This window comes from Magnolia sinica, chromosome 3, assembly GCF_029962835.1.
Source record: "Magnolia sinica isolate HGM2019 chromosome 3, MsV1, whole genome shotgun sequence".
NCBI classification, from domain to species: domain Eukaryota; kingdom Viridiplantae; phylum Streptophyta; class Magnoliopsida; order Magnoliales; family Magnoliaceae; genus Magnolia; species Magnolia sinica.
In genome coordinates this window covers 114,616,105-114,635,359 of record NC_080575.1, presented here as the reverse complement: position 1 = coordinate 114,635,359, position 19,255 = coordinate 114,616,105, and the positions used below count along the sequence as shown (strand labels likewise).

Below are 19,255 nucleotides of genomic sequence, written 5' to 3'. Positions count from 1 at the left end.
GTTGGTTGTTTATGTTGCCGGCTGTGTGGTGGGCGATTTGATGAGAAAGGAATCGCCGTTGCTTTCAGAATTCTTCCCATTCGGTCGAGGCAATTATCAAGATAATAAGGTTTTAGGTTTCCTAATGGAAAGCTCTTTTGAGCAATAGTTGTTAGCGGGTCATGTCCCGTGGAGGCGTTTTTGTATTCTTTTCCTTCTCCTTGCAACTCTTTAATAAAATTTCATGAACCTTAAAAAACGGGTAGAAATGAGTAAGGCTAGATTAGTTACAAGTAGTTTTATTCAGATTTATGTTATTCATTATCAAGAAACCTTTGGTCCTGTGGCTAAGATAAACTCTACATGTGTGTTATTATCTGTTGTCTCTAATCAAGAGAGGCATCTATATCAATTAGATGTGAAAAATGTTTTTTTACATGGAGATCTTTGTAAGGAAGCATATATGAAATTGCCTCCCAAACATCCTGAGAGGGGGGGCAACATAGTATGCAAGTTCAATAATGCAATTTATGGGCTTAAATAGTAGCCAAGAGCTTGGTTGAAAAACTAAGGTTAGACCTCATTGCTTTTGGATATGAAGACGTTTATTAAGCAGAGTTCTTTTTTATTCTTTAAAGAGGGTGATTGTTTTATGTCGATAATATTATAGTCATAGGCAATGATGAATAAGTCATCCGACAACTAAAAGCATGATCTTAAGACATGATTTGACATAAAAGATCTTGGTAAATTGAAATGCTTTTTGGGTATAGAAGTAGCTTCTTCTAAAAAGGGAATTTTCCTATCATAGAGGAAATACGCCTTAGGTATACTCAAGGAGTTAGGAAAGTTAGCTGTAAAGCCTATCGATACCCTAGTTGACTACAATGTTTGCCTTGCTGAGAAAATGGGAAAGCCTATTGCAGACATTGGGCGACATCAACGACTGGTTGGACAACTCTTATATCTCATTATTACTCATCCAGACATCGCTCAAATTGTTTCTTTGGTTAGTCAGTTCATGCTTAGCTCATCCTCCATCCATATGGAAACTGCAAATAAAATCCTCCGATATGTTAAAGGTTCTCCTAAAAAATGAGTGTTAATGAGGTGTAATAGGAATTTAAAGATTGCGGGATACTTAGATATTGATTGGGCAGGTTGTCTACTTGACAAAAGGTCTACAAGTGGTATGCGTACCTTTTTGTTGGTGGTAACTTAGTTATGTGGAAAAGTAAGAAACAAGTGTTGTTGTATGATCCAACACAAAAGCAGAGTATAGATCAATGGCCTCAACCACTTGTGAACTTATATGGATAAAATCTCTATGAAAAGACATGGGGTTTCATGATGAAAATCCTATTGATTTGTTTTGTGACAATCAAGTAGCTATTCATATTGCAACTAATCCTTTGCTTCATGAAAGAACAAGGCACTTTGAAATAGATTGTCACGTTGTTAGGGAGAGCTTTTAGGCTAAGGTGATTTCCACTTCATTTGCATGAACTTAGGACCAACTAGTCGATTGCTTCACAAAAGTATTGGAAAACTAAGTTTACAAAGCTCATTATGCAAGTTGGGTGTGATTGATATCTCAACCCCAACTTTGAGGGGAAGTGTTGATGATTGTTTTATAATATTCTAGAACTTGGTTTTTGTGGTTGGCAGGTTGTAGGTCAAGTTTGGACAACAATTCTTAGCCCATTTAGTAAATGGGTCGAGTTTGGGCTGACCTTTACCTGAACGCAATCGATTCTTTAAAGAGCATTTTTAGAGTGCGACTCACCAGGGGATAAAACCAGCACAACACGCCCCATATTTGTTTACCAGTCAATTGCTATTTTAGATACCTAGTAATTGGTTTTTATTGGGACTTTGTGAATATTCATTTCATTTTTAAAAAAAAAAAACTCTTTTCACATTTCCTTTTTTCTAGCGTTTTCATCATTTTATTTTATTTTATTATATAAAAAATATTATTTTTCTATGTTCGGAAGTGCCCCCATGCCTAGATTTTTGGAGTTTGTTGTGCCAGACACTTTAGGACACTTTGACACTTGGCACCTGTGCCATGTGTCCAGATAACAGTATATTTGTTCATCATGGTCCTGTTTGGTCTGGTGATTTGTATTGTTACGGACCAAAACTGATATGAGTACGAACAATTTTTTAACTATGATTGCAATCCCTGCTTATCCCCAAGGAGGGTGTGATGGAAATGGCATATTTTTGATAGGTGGTCATGGTGGGTAGCTTATACGATATTGTTCCTATTAAAACCCAGTATTAAGATCTTCGTGAGTTGGGTATCTAGGCAGGCCTTTGATTGTGGAGGATGACTCTCATAATTCAATCACTTGGGTCTCTAGGAAATGTTCTCATTGGGAGTTTGCTTCTTCTTCTTCTTCGTCTTCTTCTCTCTCTCTCTCTCTCTCTCTCTCTCTCTCTCTCTCTTAAATGCATCGAGATGCATTGAGAAACATGGTAATGATATGTACTCAGCTTCCCAGAGAATCTAATTGTATCTTTGATTCACTTGCAAACAAGGGGATCCATAGATCTTCACTTGGTATAGGGGATTCTTATTCATTGCCTTGATGGATCATATTTGTATCTCATTTTCCCGTTTTTAGTCGTCTATAAATTCCTTTGATGCTGATAAACAATGATTTTGACTCACAAATATGGTTTATGCTTCAGCTTTTGTGAAATAATGGCCCTGATGTCCAATTTAAAATATGAAATACATGTAAATTGACACTGCACTGCAGTTAATGATAGAAATCGTACTCAATGACTAAACTGCAGAACAACAATGTAGTCATCTCAATGTCCTATTTATGAACTTTGTGAAAAAAGGCAGATACTGCCACTGGCGCAAGAGCAAAACATTGTTCTACTTGTCTTGCAAATCTCTAGCTGTTTAACTCTCTCACCCTCATAGTTTGAAAAATCATCGGATACAACTCAGTACCCCGAATTGTATTGGTTTTGGACTGAAGTGAAACACATCACCATGCCAATATGGAACCGAATCGGACCAGGTTGGGGGGCGAGTCATTTTGGATCAAGTCCTAGGTGAGTTGCACTCTGGAATCTCTCGTCAAATCCATGCTCACCTGCTCACCCTTAGGGCCTGTTTGATTTTTCACCGTAACTGTAAATACATGGTAAATGGTAATTGTTACTTATTGAGCCTGTTTGATAATCCCGCTGTATTTCTGCTTTGAAAAACGGTCCAGAAAATTTGACTTAAATTTGTGGGCCGCACTGTGATATATTTGACATATCCATGCTGTCAATCCATTTTAGCAGAACATTTTGGGGCGTGATCTGAAAAAAGAGGCAGATCGAACACTCAATTGGCCCACACCAAAGGAAATAGTGTCCGTAAAACGTCCACAGTCCACTATTGAAAGTTGTTTCTTTCATCAGGCCCACATCAAAGTTTATTTGTCATCTAAACCCTTCATAAGGTCACACAAGCATGGATAAGGGGAAAACACAAATATCAGCTTCATCGAAAGCATCTAGGAGCCTCAAGAAATATTTAACGGTGGGTGAATGATTTATCACAGTTTCATGCGGTGTGGTCCACTTGAGCTTTGGATCTGCCTCATTTTTGGGCTCATGCCCTAAATGAGGCTGACATATAAGATGAACGGTGTGGATAAGCCACATACATCACAATTGGCCCTACATTCATTTGACCGCCGTCCTCAATTCTAGCACTCAAAAGTTAAGTTGTCAACATCTGCATCGGAAACGATGCGGGGGTAAGTAATTATTACCCATTTACAGGGTAATTTCCTGTGAGATGAAAAATCAAACAGGTCCTTAGTTCCTCTCTATGTATATGCCTGTAAATGATATTTATCAAGAGAAGAAAAGGTTATATGAACATGGTTGTTTTCATTCTAGATTTCTTTTGTTGGGAAACTAATAGATTCTTACTGAATATCACTAAAAGAAGCTTCTTACTGAATTATTTGAAACATTAAGAAATGATATACATGATGGTTTGTTTGTGTATTTGATTAAGCAAATCTGATCCAGTGTTTGGCTGTTTGATTGATTAAATGCTTCATGAAGTGTATGTGTGGATTCTATAAGTGGTTTCATTTATCATATAGCAGATCCTCATTATCATGAACGAAATGGCATGTATATTGGCCAAGGAGCTACAATGATGTCACGAGCTGGGATCTTCCGTGCTTCAGAAGGAATTGCCGTGGAAATGACAAACAGAGTATTCAAGCTTCCGTCCTTTAATGGTATTATAAATATCCTGTTTTCAACTCATCCTGTTTTATTGTGGAGAATATAATTTCAATGTTTCTTTTCTCGTAAGTTTCTCCAGATCATTAGGCATGTAGCTAATCAATTAATCAGCCCCGTGTTATCTAACTCCAATCTTAGCTTTGTGTGCCTATTGGTCCTTTTGGATTTCTCGTATCCTTAATGTCTAAAAGGATAAAAAGTAATTGGGCATCTCATTCTTGCTAAGCAGTGACATGAAAGTCTTGCTTTTACTTTATTCTGCTTTGACTTTGTTCAGTTGATTGCCATTTTTTCCTATTTTCTTGGAATTTTGTGCTACTTCTGTTTTCCCACGTTATTACATCTGCTAAAGTTTGAACTGATGACTTGACTGGCTTGTGGATAAATACAAAAACTTCATTTCCAGATGTGCTTGAGGGAGAAATATTTCTTCAGAACCTGCCCAGCATTATCACAGCTCATGTCCTAGGTATATATGGCATCATAGTGCCTGTTCTTTACTGTGTGATTCAGTATCTTATTGCCTTTTATTGGATCTGCTGTGGTTCATTGTTCATGCTTGGAAATGGAAAATTATTCTTGTGTATTGTCCTCTTCATGGCAATATTTTCTAGCTTTTTAAAAAAAAAAAAAAATTTAATTTTAATTTCTTTATCCTATGTTCTTTGTGTGCCTTACTAAGGGCTTGGTAAGTATTTTTGTTCCTCTTTCATGTAGGAAAACATAGTTTGTGTTGTAAAAGAAGCTGGACCATCCAGCCCTTGATACCTACTGCTCCCACACCGGAAAAAAAAAAGACAAAAAAGAAAAGAACCAAATTGATTGACCTACAATAATACGTACCACTTCTCCCAATTCGACCAGGTTGCCATGAGTGGGACTCCGACCATAACATAATCGACAGATCCAAGATGTACTGCAAAAGAAAAGAACAAAGTAGAGAAACAACATATGAACACATTTCAGTTGTTAGATAAAATTACTTTTTCTAGTAATTGTTTTCTATTGTAATGTCTCTTAGACATCTTTTCCATTGTTTTGTATGATTTTATCACGGATATGTATTATAGTTAGTAAACTAAGTCAAAACAATCTACTTGGGAAAGGAAAGGCTGCAATCATCATCGTTGTCGTCGACCCAGCAATTTGGGTTCGTCTTTTAAATGATAGATTCGCAGAAGTTTTACGTTAGTCTGCACACCATATATCAACCTTCTTCTATCTAGACTGTTAGAACCGGCCATGCATGACACCAATCAGATGCCAACATGATCCAGCCTGTATTGACCCGTCCAACTATCACATCCATTCCACAAAGGACGAAGAAGCGATGTGAGGTCATGGTGCCAGGCAAACCACTAAGCAGTAAGCACAAAGAAATGAGGTGGTGATGCTGACTAACATTTATTCATTCAGCATAACATTCTTAACAACAGAGGGCGTGTTTGGGTTTGTGATACTCAATGCTGACATCGTGCACTGGCATCAAATCATGGTTGAGATTCGATGGGACATTAATGTTCTTGTCTTAACCTAGGTCTAGGGTGGAAAAAGCAGGAAAATATCAGTCTTAATGATGAATGCTTTTACCGCATGATGCCAAACACCAAGTGCATATATAGTGCTTGGTGAGCTCCTCCAACCACAATTTGGTGGTACACCCAAATACTTCCCAAGTTTCTAAACCAACATATAATGGGTACTACTAGTACAAAAAATATACAAGAGTATCCATTACTTTGCATGCCCTATGTGCAATGAGTGATTTGCCTTTTAATGTTGTTATTTTGCTCCGTTATGTCAGAGGATCCCAGTATTGTAACCATTGACTGCAGATCTGGAGCTGAACTGCAGCAATAACAAAACACATCATTATAAGAACAACATTGGGAAAAATGTTGTCTTTTTCTTTCCAACCTTTGTCATCTGTTGGATTTCTTGTTCATAGATGCATTTCTTTTATTGAATTACCAATATAAAAAAATAAAAAAGAATGACCAATTTATACCTTCACGCCTCTTCACAATTCTTTCAAAATCAAGCATCATTTTTTTTAAATGTTGTTTCTGATTCATGGTTTATTTCTCGATAACTAAAATCTCCCACTTTGATGTTGTGGTGGTATCTTCACCATTTGTTATTTGGCGTCAACCACACAGCTTCTGTATGTTGCAATTGTCTTGATGTTGTGAAAGGTGGAGAGTGCTGCCAGGAGCTTTTACAAATTTTCCATTCCTTAGTTCCTTGATTAGTTTTGTAAACATCCATTACTGAAAAAGTTGATTGTTGCTCGGAACTGAAAATTTTCACAGATTTATTTGAACTTTTGATTGCAAGATTTTCACATAATTCTTGTTGTTAATTGCCTACTTGCATTTTAATCATGTAAGTGGTACCTTTCTTTGGTTTTCACATTTCTTGCTTTACTTTTGGTTGAAATTGTATTCTTTAGATCCTCAACAAGGAGAAAGGATATTGGATATGTGCGCTGCTCCTGGAGGGAAAACGACGGCAATCGCGATCCTTATGAGGGATAAGGGAGAGGTTGTTGCAGTAGATAGATCTCACAATAAGGTACAATAAGACCTGTATAAGACATTTCCTTTGATTTGCTAGAGATGACTGTAGTAACTGGATAGAGTGACATATGCATATGGAACTATCCAAGTTTCTCACAAAATCATTGTTAGTTCGTGGGAGTGGCTAAGACGTCAATAGGTAGCATCAAAATTCTTGCTACTTCCAATAGTTGATCCATGGAAGTCATCATTGTTCAGAAATTAAAAAATGTAAAATAAAAAACCCCAATGGTAAAGAAAACTGAATAAAAGCTAAGAGGTGTGTTTTTGAAAGAAGTCCTGTTTGGTCCTATAATCTATGCAAGTGTTAGAAGTTCTTGGTATACTCTATTTGCCCACACAAGGTTTTTTCTTGTGGCTGTTCATTTTATTAGTGAATGTAGTTATCAATTGAAAGGATCCCTGTCTTGGAGCTGCTAAAGTGAAACCTCTAAACTCTAACCAATTACAATTTATATGCAAATAATAATCAGGTATCTTGGTTACCCAAAAGGCTTCTTCTGTATACCCTGACATAGAGGGATGGCCTTTCGTGGCTTGCTGCATGTCGCAAGTGTTAAACCTCCTTTTTATCCTCTTCCAGTCTTTACATGGACTGGTAGGTGGTCTTCCATTTTAACTTTTGTGGTGTTGTGGATACATGTAAAACTATAACACGAGAATTTCTTGTAACACTGGTTACTTTGTTAATGGAAATGACTAGTGTTTCACTAATATTGGCAAGAAAACCAAACCAAAGCCCAGTGGTATTGTGGCATGGGATGAATTCTGGTTTGGTTTTGTACTCACAGGCTGTGCAGGTGGTATTGCAGCTTCATGGTCATCAAACGATTCTGTTAGATTTGTTTTCATTCACCACAGATTTTGATGTGAGATGATACCGAGTTTCTCTTTGCATTTGTGGCTTAAAAACAAAATGGAAAAAAAAAAAAAAAAAAGGGAAGCTAAGAGATCTGTTGAATTGCAAAGTTCATCACATTTCCAGCATAATTTTTTATGGTTTTTTTTTTTTTTAATTATAAATTCACTGCCATGATCTTTTAACTTATTTCAGGTGTTGGATATTCAGAAGTTGGCTGCAGAGATGGATTTGAATTGCATAACTGCATATAGGCTTGATGCTCTTAAAGCTGTTTGTCGCACAAATGGATCAATTAATGTTGACCTTCAAAATTGCAATGAGGAAACTTTTGGGGTAAGTGTTGACAATGCAGGTCAGCTCGGATTTTCAGAGCAAGATATGGCATCCATGGCTACAGAAATGTTGACTGATTTAACATGCAAGGATAAAGGTTGGTAAAAGTTTTATTTACAACAGTGTCTAATCAAATTTTTAGTTAACTCAATTCTTCTTCTTCTTCTTCTTCCTTTTTTGATGAATGGCATGTTTATTGAAGTAACAAAACAAAAACAAAAAACCAGAGGGCTTAGAAAAAGTGAACATCCCTCGGGATCATACAGCCTCGCACGAGAACACACTAAATAAAGGCTAACTATATTTAGATGCATTACTCAGCCACTTCTAAAAAGCCAAAAAGACCAAAATCCGGATCTCCTTAGGACATGACGAGCTCAAATAGTTTGTACGTTAAATAGCTCAGAACAACGGCATTAGGACCAATTTTGACTGGTCCTTTATTCGTAACCCTGGTCAAAGTGGAATGGGGGGTGTAATTAGAGATGAAAAATGTCTCGACTGCTGTCTCAGTTCAACTGGAGCTAAGACTTTGGCCTCAAGAGAAGGGCCTTGCCTCTTTGCTTCCTATCTCTCACGTTTGGTAATTGCTGAAGGGGATTTTTTAATGTGATCTCATGGGTCTGGAAGGGTGTTTATGAACCTTGGAAGTTGTCCATCTTCTATGGGATTTGCTATATTTCGTTGAGGCTAAACATTTTGTTTTTCCATGTTGTAGAGAAGCCAACATTATGGCGTATTCCTTGGACAAAGGGGGCAATGTGAATGCTGCACTTCCATATGTTGGGAATTCGTTATCTTTTGATTGGTGTTATTCTTTATGTTTTGGGTTTTTGGCTTCCTGTAATAAAATTGTTATCTGTCAGCGGAGGCAGTGTGGTAGGGAAGGAGGGAGTACGTAAAATAAATTTCTTATCATGTTCTGTTTGCATAATAGAATACTATGAAGGATACGTTGATTGCTTATCTTTGCATGCTTATCCCATTCTTAATGAGGTTTCATCCTTGATAAGGAACATTTGAATCAAACAAAAGTTTTATTTCAGTGAGCAAGGAAACAAAAAATCAAAGAACTTATGTTAGCAAAGCTGAAATCAGGAAGAATACCAGAAGAATGAGAAATGGACCAGGAAGAAATCATTGCATGGGAGGCAGGGTTGAAAATTCAAAGGGCTATAGCCCTAATAGTTTTGATCGGGTTCTGCTTGATGCCCCTTGTTCTGCTCTTGGCTTGAGACCTCGATTATTTGCTGGAGAGGTACAATGCTATTGATGGAAGTTTACTTCATTTAATAGGTTTCAGTTTGGACTCATGGTCGTCATGCTGCATGCTGCTAATTCTTATTTATATGTGGATTTCATGGAAGGAAAGTTAATGATTGCTCTTAAGGTTAGAAAGGAGTGGAGGGTTTACGTAAGAGTTTCACTAAGCACGTGTGTGTAGGAGACCCATTTATATGCCACTACATGTGCCAACGTGACATGTGTATGGGATCCAAGCCATCCAAAGGGTGGGTTCCACTTTTTTTTTTTTTTTTTGCCTCTGCACTAATCAGGTCACTCCACTAATAAAATTGGTGAAGATGTTAGAAACAAAACCATGGCTTAGCACAACTTGGATAAGTTTTTAGCCATCCTTGTTCTCATAAGCTGTAGCTCAACTGATCAATGGAGAGGCCTGATTTCTGGTCAAGAGTATCTTCATAGCGGGACACATCTGATGGATGGATTGGATCTTGCACACGTATGATACCTTGGGACATAGGGTGGCATGTACATGGGCCCCTTGAACATGCATGAGGGCTTAGCACTTAGTTGTATCTTGCATGATCCTTCTAATTGGGTGCCGCTCTTAGTTTGAATTGTGCTTCTGCTCCCTCTTCCTAGCTGTTTATACTGGTAACATTTTGAAGCAGATGCTTCCCTACTCCTGCACCCAAATCTGCTGCTGCTTTGCTTCATGCATCGTGCAACTATAGCTTAGTAAATCTCCTAATGTTATGGTTTCTGCCTTTCTTTATACAAGATGTTAAATCTTCAATATCTGCATGCTGCCTTTTGTTTTGTGTGGCCAACCTGAAATGAGATTATTATGGCATTTGATGACAGGAAACAATAGAGTCCTTAAGAAACCATGCAAAGTATCAAAGGCGGATGTTTGACCAGGCAGTTCAACTAGTTCGCCCTGGTGGAATTATTGTGTATTCCACGTGAGTATGCATTTCGCTTGTCTGTTCTCATCCAACAAATGTGTTGATATCATTGAGTGACCTAAACTTCAAATTTTGATTTGTCGATTATCCAAAATTTCAAATTCACTATAGCAACAAATTAGTGTTGTCAGTGTGAAAGACATGGTAAAGATTGCAATTTAGAAGTACTTTATAATTTACATTTGATATTTTGGTATGTGCAACAGACTCGACAGAGACTAATTGTCATATTGGAATTGACATCTTTGGCATTGAACTTATCATGACCACCTGCATTAGCTTATGTCATGTATAGAATTTACTTTTCATATACGATCTTAAGTTTTACATTCTGGAAGGAAATTCAATATTGTTTCTGATTTTATTTTGATTTATTGTATCCACACTACTTGCTTGACCTATAGAATGGCTCTCTGGCTTTTTGGAAAAAAAAAAAAAGGAAAGAAAATAATTACAACCTATGAGTAGACTCAAAATACAACTCCCAAGTAGGGAAGAATGCAAGTTGAAATGCTCAACTTCTTGATTTCCTGGCTCATCCATGATCTAGTTAGCTTCTTGTTTTGATGTGGAATATGTGCACATTAACTCCAATATGACCAATTTCATCTACTTTTAGATAACAGTAATAACCATTAGCGTTTGGTCGTCCACCTATGAAATATCTATATATTCCAGCAAGTTGTTCAAATTGACTCAGTCTTCAACCAAGTATCCTAACTTGATGCTCTTCGGAGCAAGGTGTGCCATAACGGTGACAACTATTACGTGTTATGGGGTTGTAATGGTTGTTACCTGTAACGGTCCGTTATGGGGTTGTAACGGTTGTTACCTCGTAACGCTTGTTACCTCATAACGGTCCATTATGGGGCCGATACTTTTTTTTCCCCATTTTTTTTTTTTCAAAAAGAAAAGAAAAATACTGTACGACTGTTATGGCCCGTATCGTAAAGTGGTAGCCTTTATGGCCATTGTTACCCATTGTTCAAAGTATCCCCAATATATCGATAATGTTCTTGATATTTTCTGTATCTCCAGCTTGGCGATGCCAATAACATGGCTAGCGATACCGGTAACAATGGTAGTATCAGAAATCCAAAGTATCAGCAATATATTGCTAAGTATTGCCAGTGTATCGACATCACCAATGTATCACCAATATTTTTTGATTGTGTGTAAATTCCAGGTGTCACTTGCATTGCCAATGTATTGATATCACCAATATTTTAGATTGTGTAAATTCCAAGTGTCACTTGTGTCGCCAGTGCATTGGCGATATCTAAATAATATCACAAATGTATTGATATCGCCAAAAATATGTTCATTAAAAAAATTTCCATTTCAAATTTTTTTTTATGGGTACACGGTTGTATGATGAAATGCATGTTTGTATGTGTGTATATGCATGAATGCATGGTTGGATGGTTGGTTGGCTAGATGGATGGGTGTGTGTGTGTGTGTGTGCATGCGCATGGGCATGCACGCATGCATAAATGGATGGATGGATGGATCATGCATTTGTGTTTGTATGCATGTACGTGCATGCATGGATGGATGGAACCACCATTCTTCTCATGTTTCCCCAATGTTTCCCTGAGTCAACAATACATGCTTTTAGGCCCCATTAAAGGGAACCTTACTATTTGATTCCGAATTATACAAATGTGCGTCTTTTTTGCTATTATTTGATTCTTAAATATGCAAATATGTGTATTTTAGCCTATCTTGAATTTTCACTATAAAAAAAAAAAATCACTGTTTTCTCCATGTTTCCCGGTATTTCTGGTTATCGGTGATACCGATAATGTTTCCATATCCTCAGCCAGCGAAACTTGTAGCACGTCCTAAATCTAATGCATGTCCAATGCATGTGGGTCTTCAAAATGGCTCGGCGGGCCCCATCTTGCACTCGTCTCCCATCCACAAAGAAAGTTGGGCTAATGTGGGTGGTCGCCTTCATCTCTAGTACACCCGAGTAGGTCCTCTGATGTCCCCATCAGATACCCGTAATTTGAACACTGTTGTTACCATTACGGAATACCATGCTGAGGATTGAGGATACCTTTCTTCATGTGTAGAATCAGTTGGATCTGTAGATTATTTGAGATAGAGATTAACGTTTGTGCTCAGCCAGCTTGTCTGCCCCCATTTCAAGAGCTTGGGTAAAAGAGGAAAGTTAGCGTCTGGTGGCAGCCAACGGTAAAATTTATGCCGATCTACCATTTAATAGCTAACCCCAAATAGCGAGAAAGGCTAATATGATGATCGTTATGATGAGATGGAATAAAAAATAAGTTCACTGAGAAGCGGTTACTATTTTGATTTAGCTAGCAAGGCCTGGTACCTAAGGTTTCTTAGCCTTTCCAAAACTTTCATGTCTAAGGTTTGAATTAGGTTATGTTGGAATGTACTATCAAATTGAATTTCAATTACTATTCTAATAACATGGAAATAACAAATTTTTAATTTCCTTTCCTAGCATTCATATCGATGTTTTGGACTCCAAATTGTGATTATGTTACTTTCAAGTTGAACATGAAAGAAATGTTACTCATTGTGCTAGGAAGTGTCACTTTTTTTTTTTTGTTCTTTTTCTTTTTTCCATTTCTTCATTAAAACTAATATTTTTAGCATTCTTCACTTTTTGCACCCAAATGCAACCTTTATTGTGATAAAGCTGGCAACTACCTTTATGTAAGAGATTTGGTCATCATCACCAGAATACAAGTTTCATAACACGGATGCTTCACACCTGAAAAACCTTCCATTAACATGGAAAGATGTTGTTGGTTAGCTTTTTTGTGATGTCTCCATGTAAAGAATGTGCTTTTCATGTCTTCTCAAAAAGCTTTGATGGAGAATTTTGGCATCATTATAGATTATTTCAGTTTCAGGTATTCACCTTGTATGATTTATGATCTGTTTACACTATATTAGCTATTCACCTTCCTAGCTAATACACCATATTAGCTAGGGAGGCTAGCTAAACAGAGGAAAATTCTTGACATTGAAATTTCTCATGCTTCCAGGTGTACAATAAACCCTGGAGAGAATGAGGCATTAGTTCGTTATGCTTTGGACACATACAAGTTTCTTTCATTAGCACCACAGGTAAGATTGTACTAGTGGTTGATTTCCTTCTTTAATTCTCATATTTGCAGCATTAATTAGAGAGAAAGCCTGCTCTCCCAGGATGGCTACAGCTCAATCTCGCTCCCTGGATTGGTTTTAGTGTAAATTTGATGTTCGGGCTTTTTGCAGCAGAATCTATTGGATTCTGTTGAATTGGCTGTGAAGTTCTTTTGGGCCATTGCTCCTGGATGCCGTTGATCTGGGCATTTAATGATTCCAGTTGACAGTGACATGATGTCAATGGTATTCGGTAGGTCCCACTTCAATTCCACCACATGATATGGGCATGTGTGGGCTTTGAATGTAAAGTCAGCAAGCCTCTCCATGTTTCCAGCAAATACGTTGGATTAACAGCTACTATAAATAATGATTGAGCAATCTAATCAGAATGCTAGCATTCCCAACACAAATCCAGAAAATATGTTGTATTAACAGTTACTATAAATAATGATTGAGCAATCTAATCAGAACGCTAGCATTCCCAACACAAATTCAGCACTTAACACAAATTCCAGCATCTCGAAGACGGTTTTCCAGCAACCAGGAATTGATTTCAAATGCGCGAAATAGGATCCCAGCAAGTTATCTTAGTTATCCAGCAATTGAGTATAGCTAAAATATACCAGATATCATGCAGGTATTGCCAACATGGAAAGATCTTCAGTTAAAGGTTCAGATAAAACACCAATATTCCCAGACTTGTTCTCATGTTTCAAGTCTCTCAAGAGTAAAAACTCTAAAAAGATTAAAAAGAAAAAAAAAAAAAGACTATATCCCCTCCCATTGGGCTGGCAACTGTCTCTATAAACTTCTAAAAACCAACCACAAATCTATTAAATCTCAGCTGCATGCTAAATTTTTTTTGGCCCATATAATCACTTATATTAGAGTCTTTAAGGGTCTGTTTGGATTCATGGTAAGGAAAAGAAACACAATTTTCCATGAAACTTTCCATTGGTTGTGAATGCTTTCTTTGTGGGAATTTGTGGGTAACCATTTCCCACTTCCTCTTTTTACTGGAATAATTTTATTTTCTCGACTCCCCCCCTTAAGATAGGTATTTTCCCACGATATATGGAAAATGGGTTTCCCAAGAGTTGAAACACAAATGTTCCACTGTCCATCTCCAATTGCCCTGCATGTGCCACATAAGCCACTGTCCATCCTTGGTTGTCCTCCACATGCCACTATGCTACATGTGTCACCCATCTTCTCTTGTGCCCACATGTGCTAATGTGCTACATGCACCATCATCCATCTCTTGTGCCCACATGTGCAAAGCGTCCCACATGTCCCATTATCGATCGCTCTATGGATGCACACATGCCACCATCTAGCTTCAAGTGTCCACGTGTTAAATATGCCAATATGTCTCTTGTGCCACAATTTAGAAGCGCCCCACATGTATGGCGTGTGCCACATATGCCACTATCCATCTTCAAGCTTCCACATTGTTGGAACATTTTTCTCACTATGTAGGGGTTTATCTGTAAATATGCGAAGTAAGGTCTTATGTGTAAATTTGTTTTTATTAGGATATTATTTGTAAATAGGGGAAACCCTACATATAAAAAGATAATAAGATAGAACAGGGATCTCATGCTTTTGAGTTTCCCATCTCTTTCTCTCTCTACAATCTTTCTACAATCTCTACAAAAACTTCGTGGTATCAAAGCCAAGTTGCAATCAAAGTTGAAAGAGGATCTCAAGGAGCTGAAGATGTGAAGGTTTCCCATCCCAGACCCCTACTGACATCAGTTGTACGTCCCCTGATGTCAGCCGTAGAGCAACCATACGGTCGGGTTGGGTCAAACCCATACCGCCTGGTGCGGCCGAATGAGAGAAGCTTAATGGTGATTTTTTTCTCAATTTATTGATATCATTTGATATTTTTCCTGCATTTTCTAAGTTTTTCTGGAAACCGGCTACCTATTGTCCATTCTTCAGATTTCTTCTTATTCAAGGGTTTTTTATATGCAAAACCTATATTGTTTGGACCATTTTTGGATGATCTACACATCAGAAGTGGTTTCAGGCAGATCCAACGCATATACATGATGGTTTGGTCAAAAATAGGGGCTGACTGGAATGAGAGAATACTAAACCTTTCGGAAAAGAAAAGAAAGATACATGAAAAGATATAAAACAAAAGAAATTCCTCAAACAATGGAATGGAGTTGTAATTTGAGTAATATAAGGCACATTGATTCTGTGATATGAATAAATAGTGAGAAAAAATTGCAGCTCATATTCGGGTGAATGGGCATACCTTTCCTTTTTCATTTAAAACCATACATGTTATGCATTTTAGTAGTAGTTTATTGTAACCATTTTTATTTTTTTTCAATCTGCTGACTGTACATGATTTTCCGTGGCATGAATCTCAGCACCCACGAATTGGAGGGCCTGGTCTCGTTGGTCATTGTGAACTCTTTGATGGGAAGTACACGGAGTAAGTACGTGTCTCCAATCATTTGCATTTGAATTTGAGGGGGCAACATATTTCACGGTTTTGTATATGGATAAAGCTTAGCTGATTTGGACGAACCCTTGCAAAACAATCGATGGAGCTATGGCAGTGCTTTTGATATATCGCTGCCCCAAGTTTCTGATTGGGAATTCTGATTTTCTTCGTCCTCCCCTTTTACGTATTCTGTTATTAAGATAATTTTCACCCTTGATACAACTTACATGTACTGGTGGAAAAGCATTATTCTTATTGCTGCTTGCCAAACTTTGTTCTACCTCTAATCTATTTCCATGCGGCTGCTCAAGTTCTCAGTCTGTGACACCTACTCAAACCTAGAAAGATCAGTTCCTTGCAGTCAATGTTGGGCAAGCTGATGCATGCATTTATGAATACTGAAAAGGAAGCATGCATCCTTGTCTGAACTGCAAACATTTAAACATCTTCTCTGATGTTGCCAGGTCAACATCCTTTCAGTCGTTGACCAAGAAACCCGATGCCCAGCTAGAAGCTGACTGCGACTGGGCTCATTTAGAACCCCAAGAAACTGATTAACCACAGCGGCTCAGACAAGCCAACTGACTGAGTAGGTGTGTAACCTCCCTAACATTACGGAGGTCGTCAGTTGCTCGTTCATTTCTCTTGACAAAACCCAAGGCCTATGCTCCCATTGGAATGCAGGAGATTGTGTTCCTAAATCTCGCTGTCCCTTGGCGGTGAGTGGGAATCCCTCTGCACACATTCAACATAGGCTCCCCTCAAAGGCCGGAGGGAGTACTGTGGAGTCTTTGAACTTCTCTTTAGGTCTATATTAGCTTTGCGAGGCTTTCTTTTATTCAAGAAGCTTTCATAGGCTATTGTCTGCTGCCACTAATTGTGTTATACGTCACCTTATTAACTGGAATGTTTGATTTTGCAGTGAGTGGCTGAGGCCTGGTGAAGAAGAACTGGTTCAGAGATTTGATCCATCATCACCCCTTGATACCATTGGTTTCTTCATTGCAAAGTTTAATGTTGGCCAGAAGGAAACCTGACCATGTAAGGCATTCTTCTATCTACTGTCAGCTCTTTCTTTTTTTTCTTCCTCTTCTTCTTCTCTCTCTCTCTTTTTTTTTTTGGTTATGCTATGTATATTTCTTATGAAAAAATTTATGACTGGAGTCAATTATGTTCCAAGTTCTAACTAGAAAAAAATCTAGTTGGAACTTGGAAACATAACTGACTGCAGTTCCTATTGGGAAATGATAAATTTTCCACATATTGTAAAGGCTATCTGCATATCATTGCATGAATCTTCTTGTCTGGATGCACCGCAAAGCTCCTGAGCATGTGATTCCCAACCACTTCATCTCCTAAAATGGCCATTTTTCTAAAATCTCTGTTGCTTGCTCTTGCTTCCTGCTGCTTCTAGTAACCAAGGGGCCTACCTGGTTTTGGCCATTATTACATTGAGAGCAGAGAGAGATGGGTTGTCTTTTTGCAACATCACCTACCAGAATCCACCAGTTTGGAAATGAGTTGTATGCTTAGGCTATCGGCATTCTGGGTGTTTTACAAAATGGGTGCCGGCCCACCTGCAGATTTATCATCTCTGGTGTTTTTGTGCACAGGTTTCTGAATGGTGGCAGCGTGCTGAATGGAAATTCTGTTGGATTTTTTGTGCAACGACTTGAATTGCCATCCCTTTGATACATTTCTCTTGGCCTCCACAGATTGTAATTTCGAACAACAGCGATCAAGGGACTGAAGTAACCCCTGTCAATGCTAATTTCAAACAACATACAGAATTGTTTCTGCAGTACCACCAGTTCCATCACTGCATCCATTCAAGTCAGTGCACAGTGTTGTGGCAATCCGAGAAGCACCACAATGACCCTACAAGGACTGTAACTGGAGAGACACAGGTGTTGTAGCTTTGGACCGAAGGGCTTTAACTAAGTTTCTTTTTCCTTTTTAGATTCTCTTTCTTTTCCTTTCTTTTCTTATTTAACTGAAATGCATATGTAACAATTGACTAGTACTTTTTAAGTGGTGCGCTTTATTTAAGACCTGATCACCTACAGCCAGCTGTATGTTGCAATCCACTTTCTCATGCATTCTGAATTTTGTCCCACTTGTTCACTAAAAATAGTGTTTTTCGGCTCCTTGATTGCCATTTGTTCACGTTTGAGGAATTATTCTTATTTCTCTTGCATCTCCTTCCAAAACTTTTGAAGGTTACTGATCATGTCCTTTTTGTGGATGTTCTGTGTTTCCCTTTGAGATCTGTATCTTCTGCCTTTGGAGGTGGTGTTGGAATGGTCTAAATTTGGTTTGAACTAGAGATGTGCAAATACTTGGTAGGGAAAAATGCCTGTAAGAAATAGGAATGGGTTGTAATTTATATTAACCTACAGCTAGTTGTAGGTGGTCGATCATATAGTATGAAATTTGGAGCTTCACCAAGTGCAAACAGGTGTGCAATAAAGCTCATGTACAGGTCACGCATGTGCCAGCATGAAACAACAGGTCCAAAGTCCAATCCATCCATTAGAACCAGCACCGCTATGTTGATTCCCTAGCCCAAGAAAGGTTGATCCACCTAGTCAGGTGGGCCACAGTTTGAAAAACAAATCTACAGCTCTGAAAAACTTGGTTGGATGTTTTTAACCCTTCCACCTGTTTCAGTCTCTGGGTTCACATGCTGATTGGATCATATTTTTATTTTTCAGAAAACATGTGCAAGGTTGGACCAACCTCATGGATGGATTAGATCTTGCATGTGGCACATGTGTGGTGTGTACATGAGCGTTATTGCATGGGCATATGTGCTTGGGAAAGCTCTGAAATTTGAGACATGAAATAGTAACTTGCCCTTTGGGTCCCAGGTTCTTTCATGTGGCAGCTGAACATTTCTAAGTTGACCAACTTAAATTACCTGTGCAAACATAAAATTGAGAAATGTTGGGTGGTTGGGGGCAAGTATAGTGGAAATGATTTGCTGCATATGTACAGGAGGTCGCCGCGGTTCATCAGGTAGGGCACACCACAAACATGCCATTCCAAAACTCATGCTCTCCGCCCATCCCATCATGTGGACACACATGTTTGTTGGATATAAACCCTTGGCTCTTTTGTCTAAACATCTGTTTTCCCTATTCCACATGTGACCCACCTGAGAAGTGGACTGGCCTGGTTATTGGGGCCTGGCCATGTTCGTGGTTGGGTCCACCTGGCGAATGGCCTAGATTTCTCATTTATGCCTTTCTCTACCACCAGCCATTGTTTTTAGCTATTTTAAACCGTGATGCTCCATGTTAGAGATCCAGGCAAATCATCAAGTAGTGTAGGCTGCGAATATGCCATTCGCCAAAAGTAAAATTGCATGAGAAAAGTGGAACATTAGGGAGGAAAGGTCCAACGGTCTAAG

General features: G+C 38.3%; 1 protein-coding gene across 7 annotated transcripts in view; it reads left to right on the top strand.

The window, feature by feature from the left end:
• LOC131240838 (rRNA (cytosine-C(5))-methyltransferase NOP2C) overlaps positions 1-17,990 on the top strand; it is a 29,046-nt gene extending 11,056 nt beyond the window's left edge. For 2 of the 7 annotated variants that reach the window (XM_058239334.1, XM_058239331.1), the window contains exons 4-13: positions 4,116-4,253; positions 4,667-4,729; positions 6,713-6,834; positions 7,894-8,131; positions 9,081-9,292; positions 10,144-10,244; positions 13,277-13,358; positions 15,767-15,831; positions 16,766-16,884; positions 17,457-17,990. In XM_058239334.1, the coding sequence (XP_058095317.1) occupies positions 4,116-4,253; positions 4,667-4,729; positions 6,713-6,834; positions 7,894-8,131; positions 9,081-9,292; positions 10,144-10,244; positions 13,277-13,358; positions 15,767-15,831; positions 16,766-16,880 (1,136 nt within the window). In that variant the 3' untranslated portion in view covers positions 16,881-16,884; positions 17,457-17,990. Of the gene's footprint in view, positions 1-4,115; positions 4,254-4,666; positions 4,730-6,712; positions 6,835-7,893; positions 8,132-9,080; positions 9,293-10,143; positions 10,245-13,276; positions 13,359-15,766; positions 15,832-16,765; positions 16,885-17,456 lie in introns of those variants that run through there. The other 5 variants (XM_058239332.1, XR_009168873.1, XM_058239333.1 and 2 more) reach the window with 5 other exon arrangements.
• Positions 17,991-19,255: the final 1,265 nt, after the last annotated feature.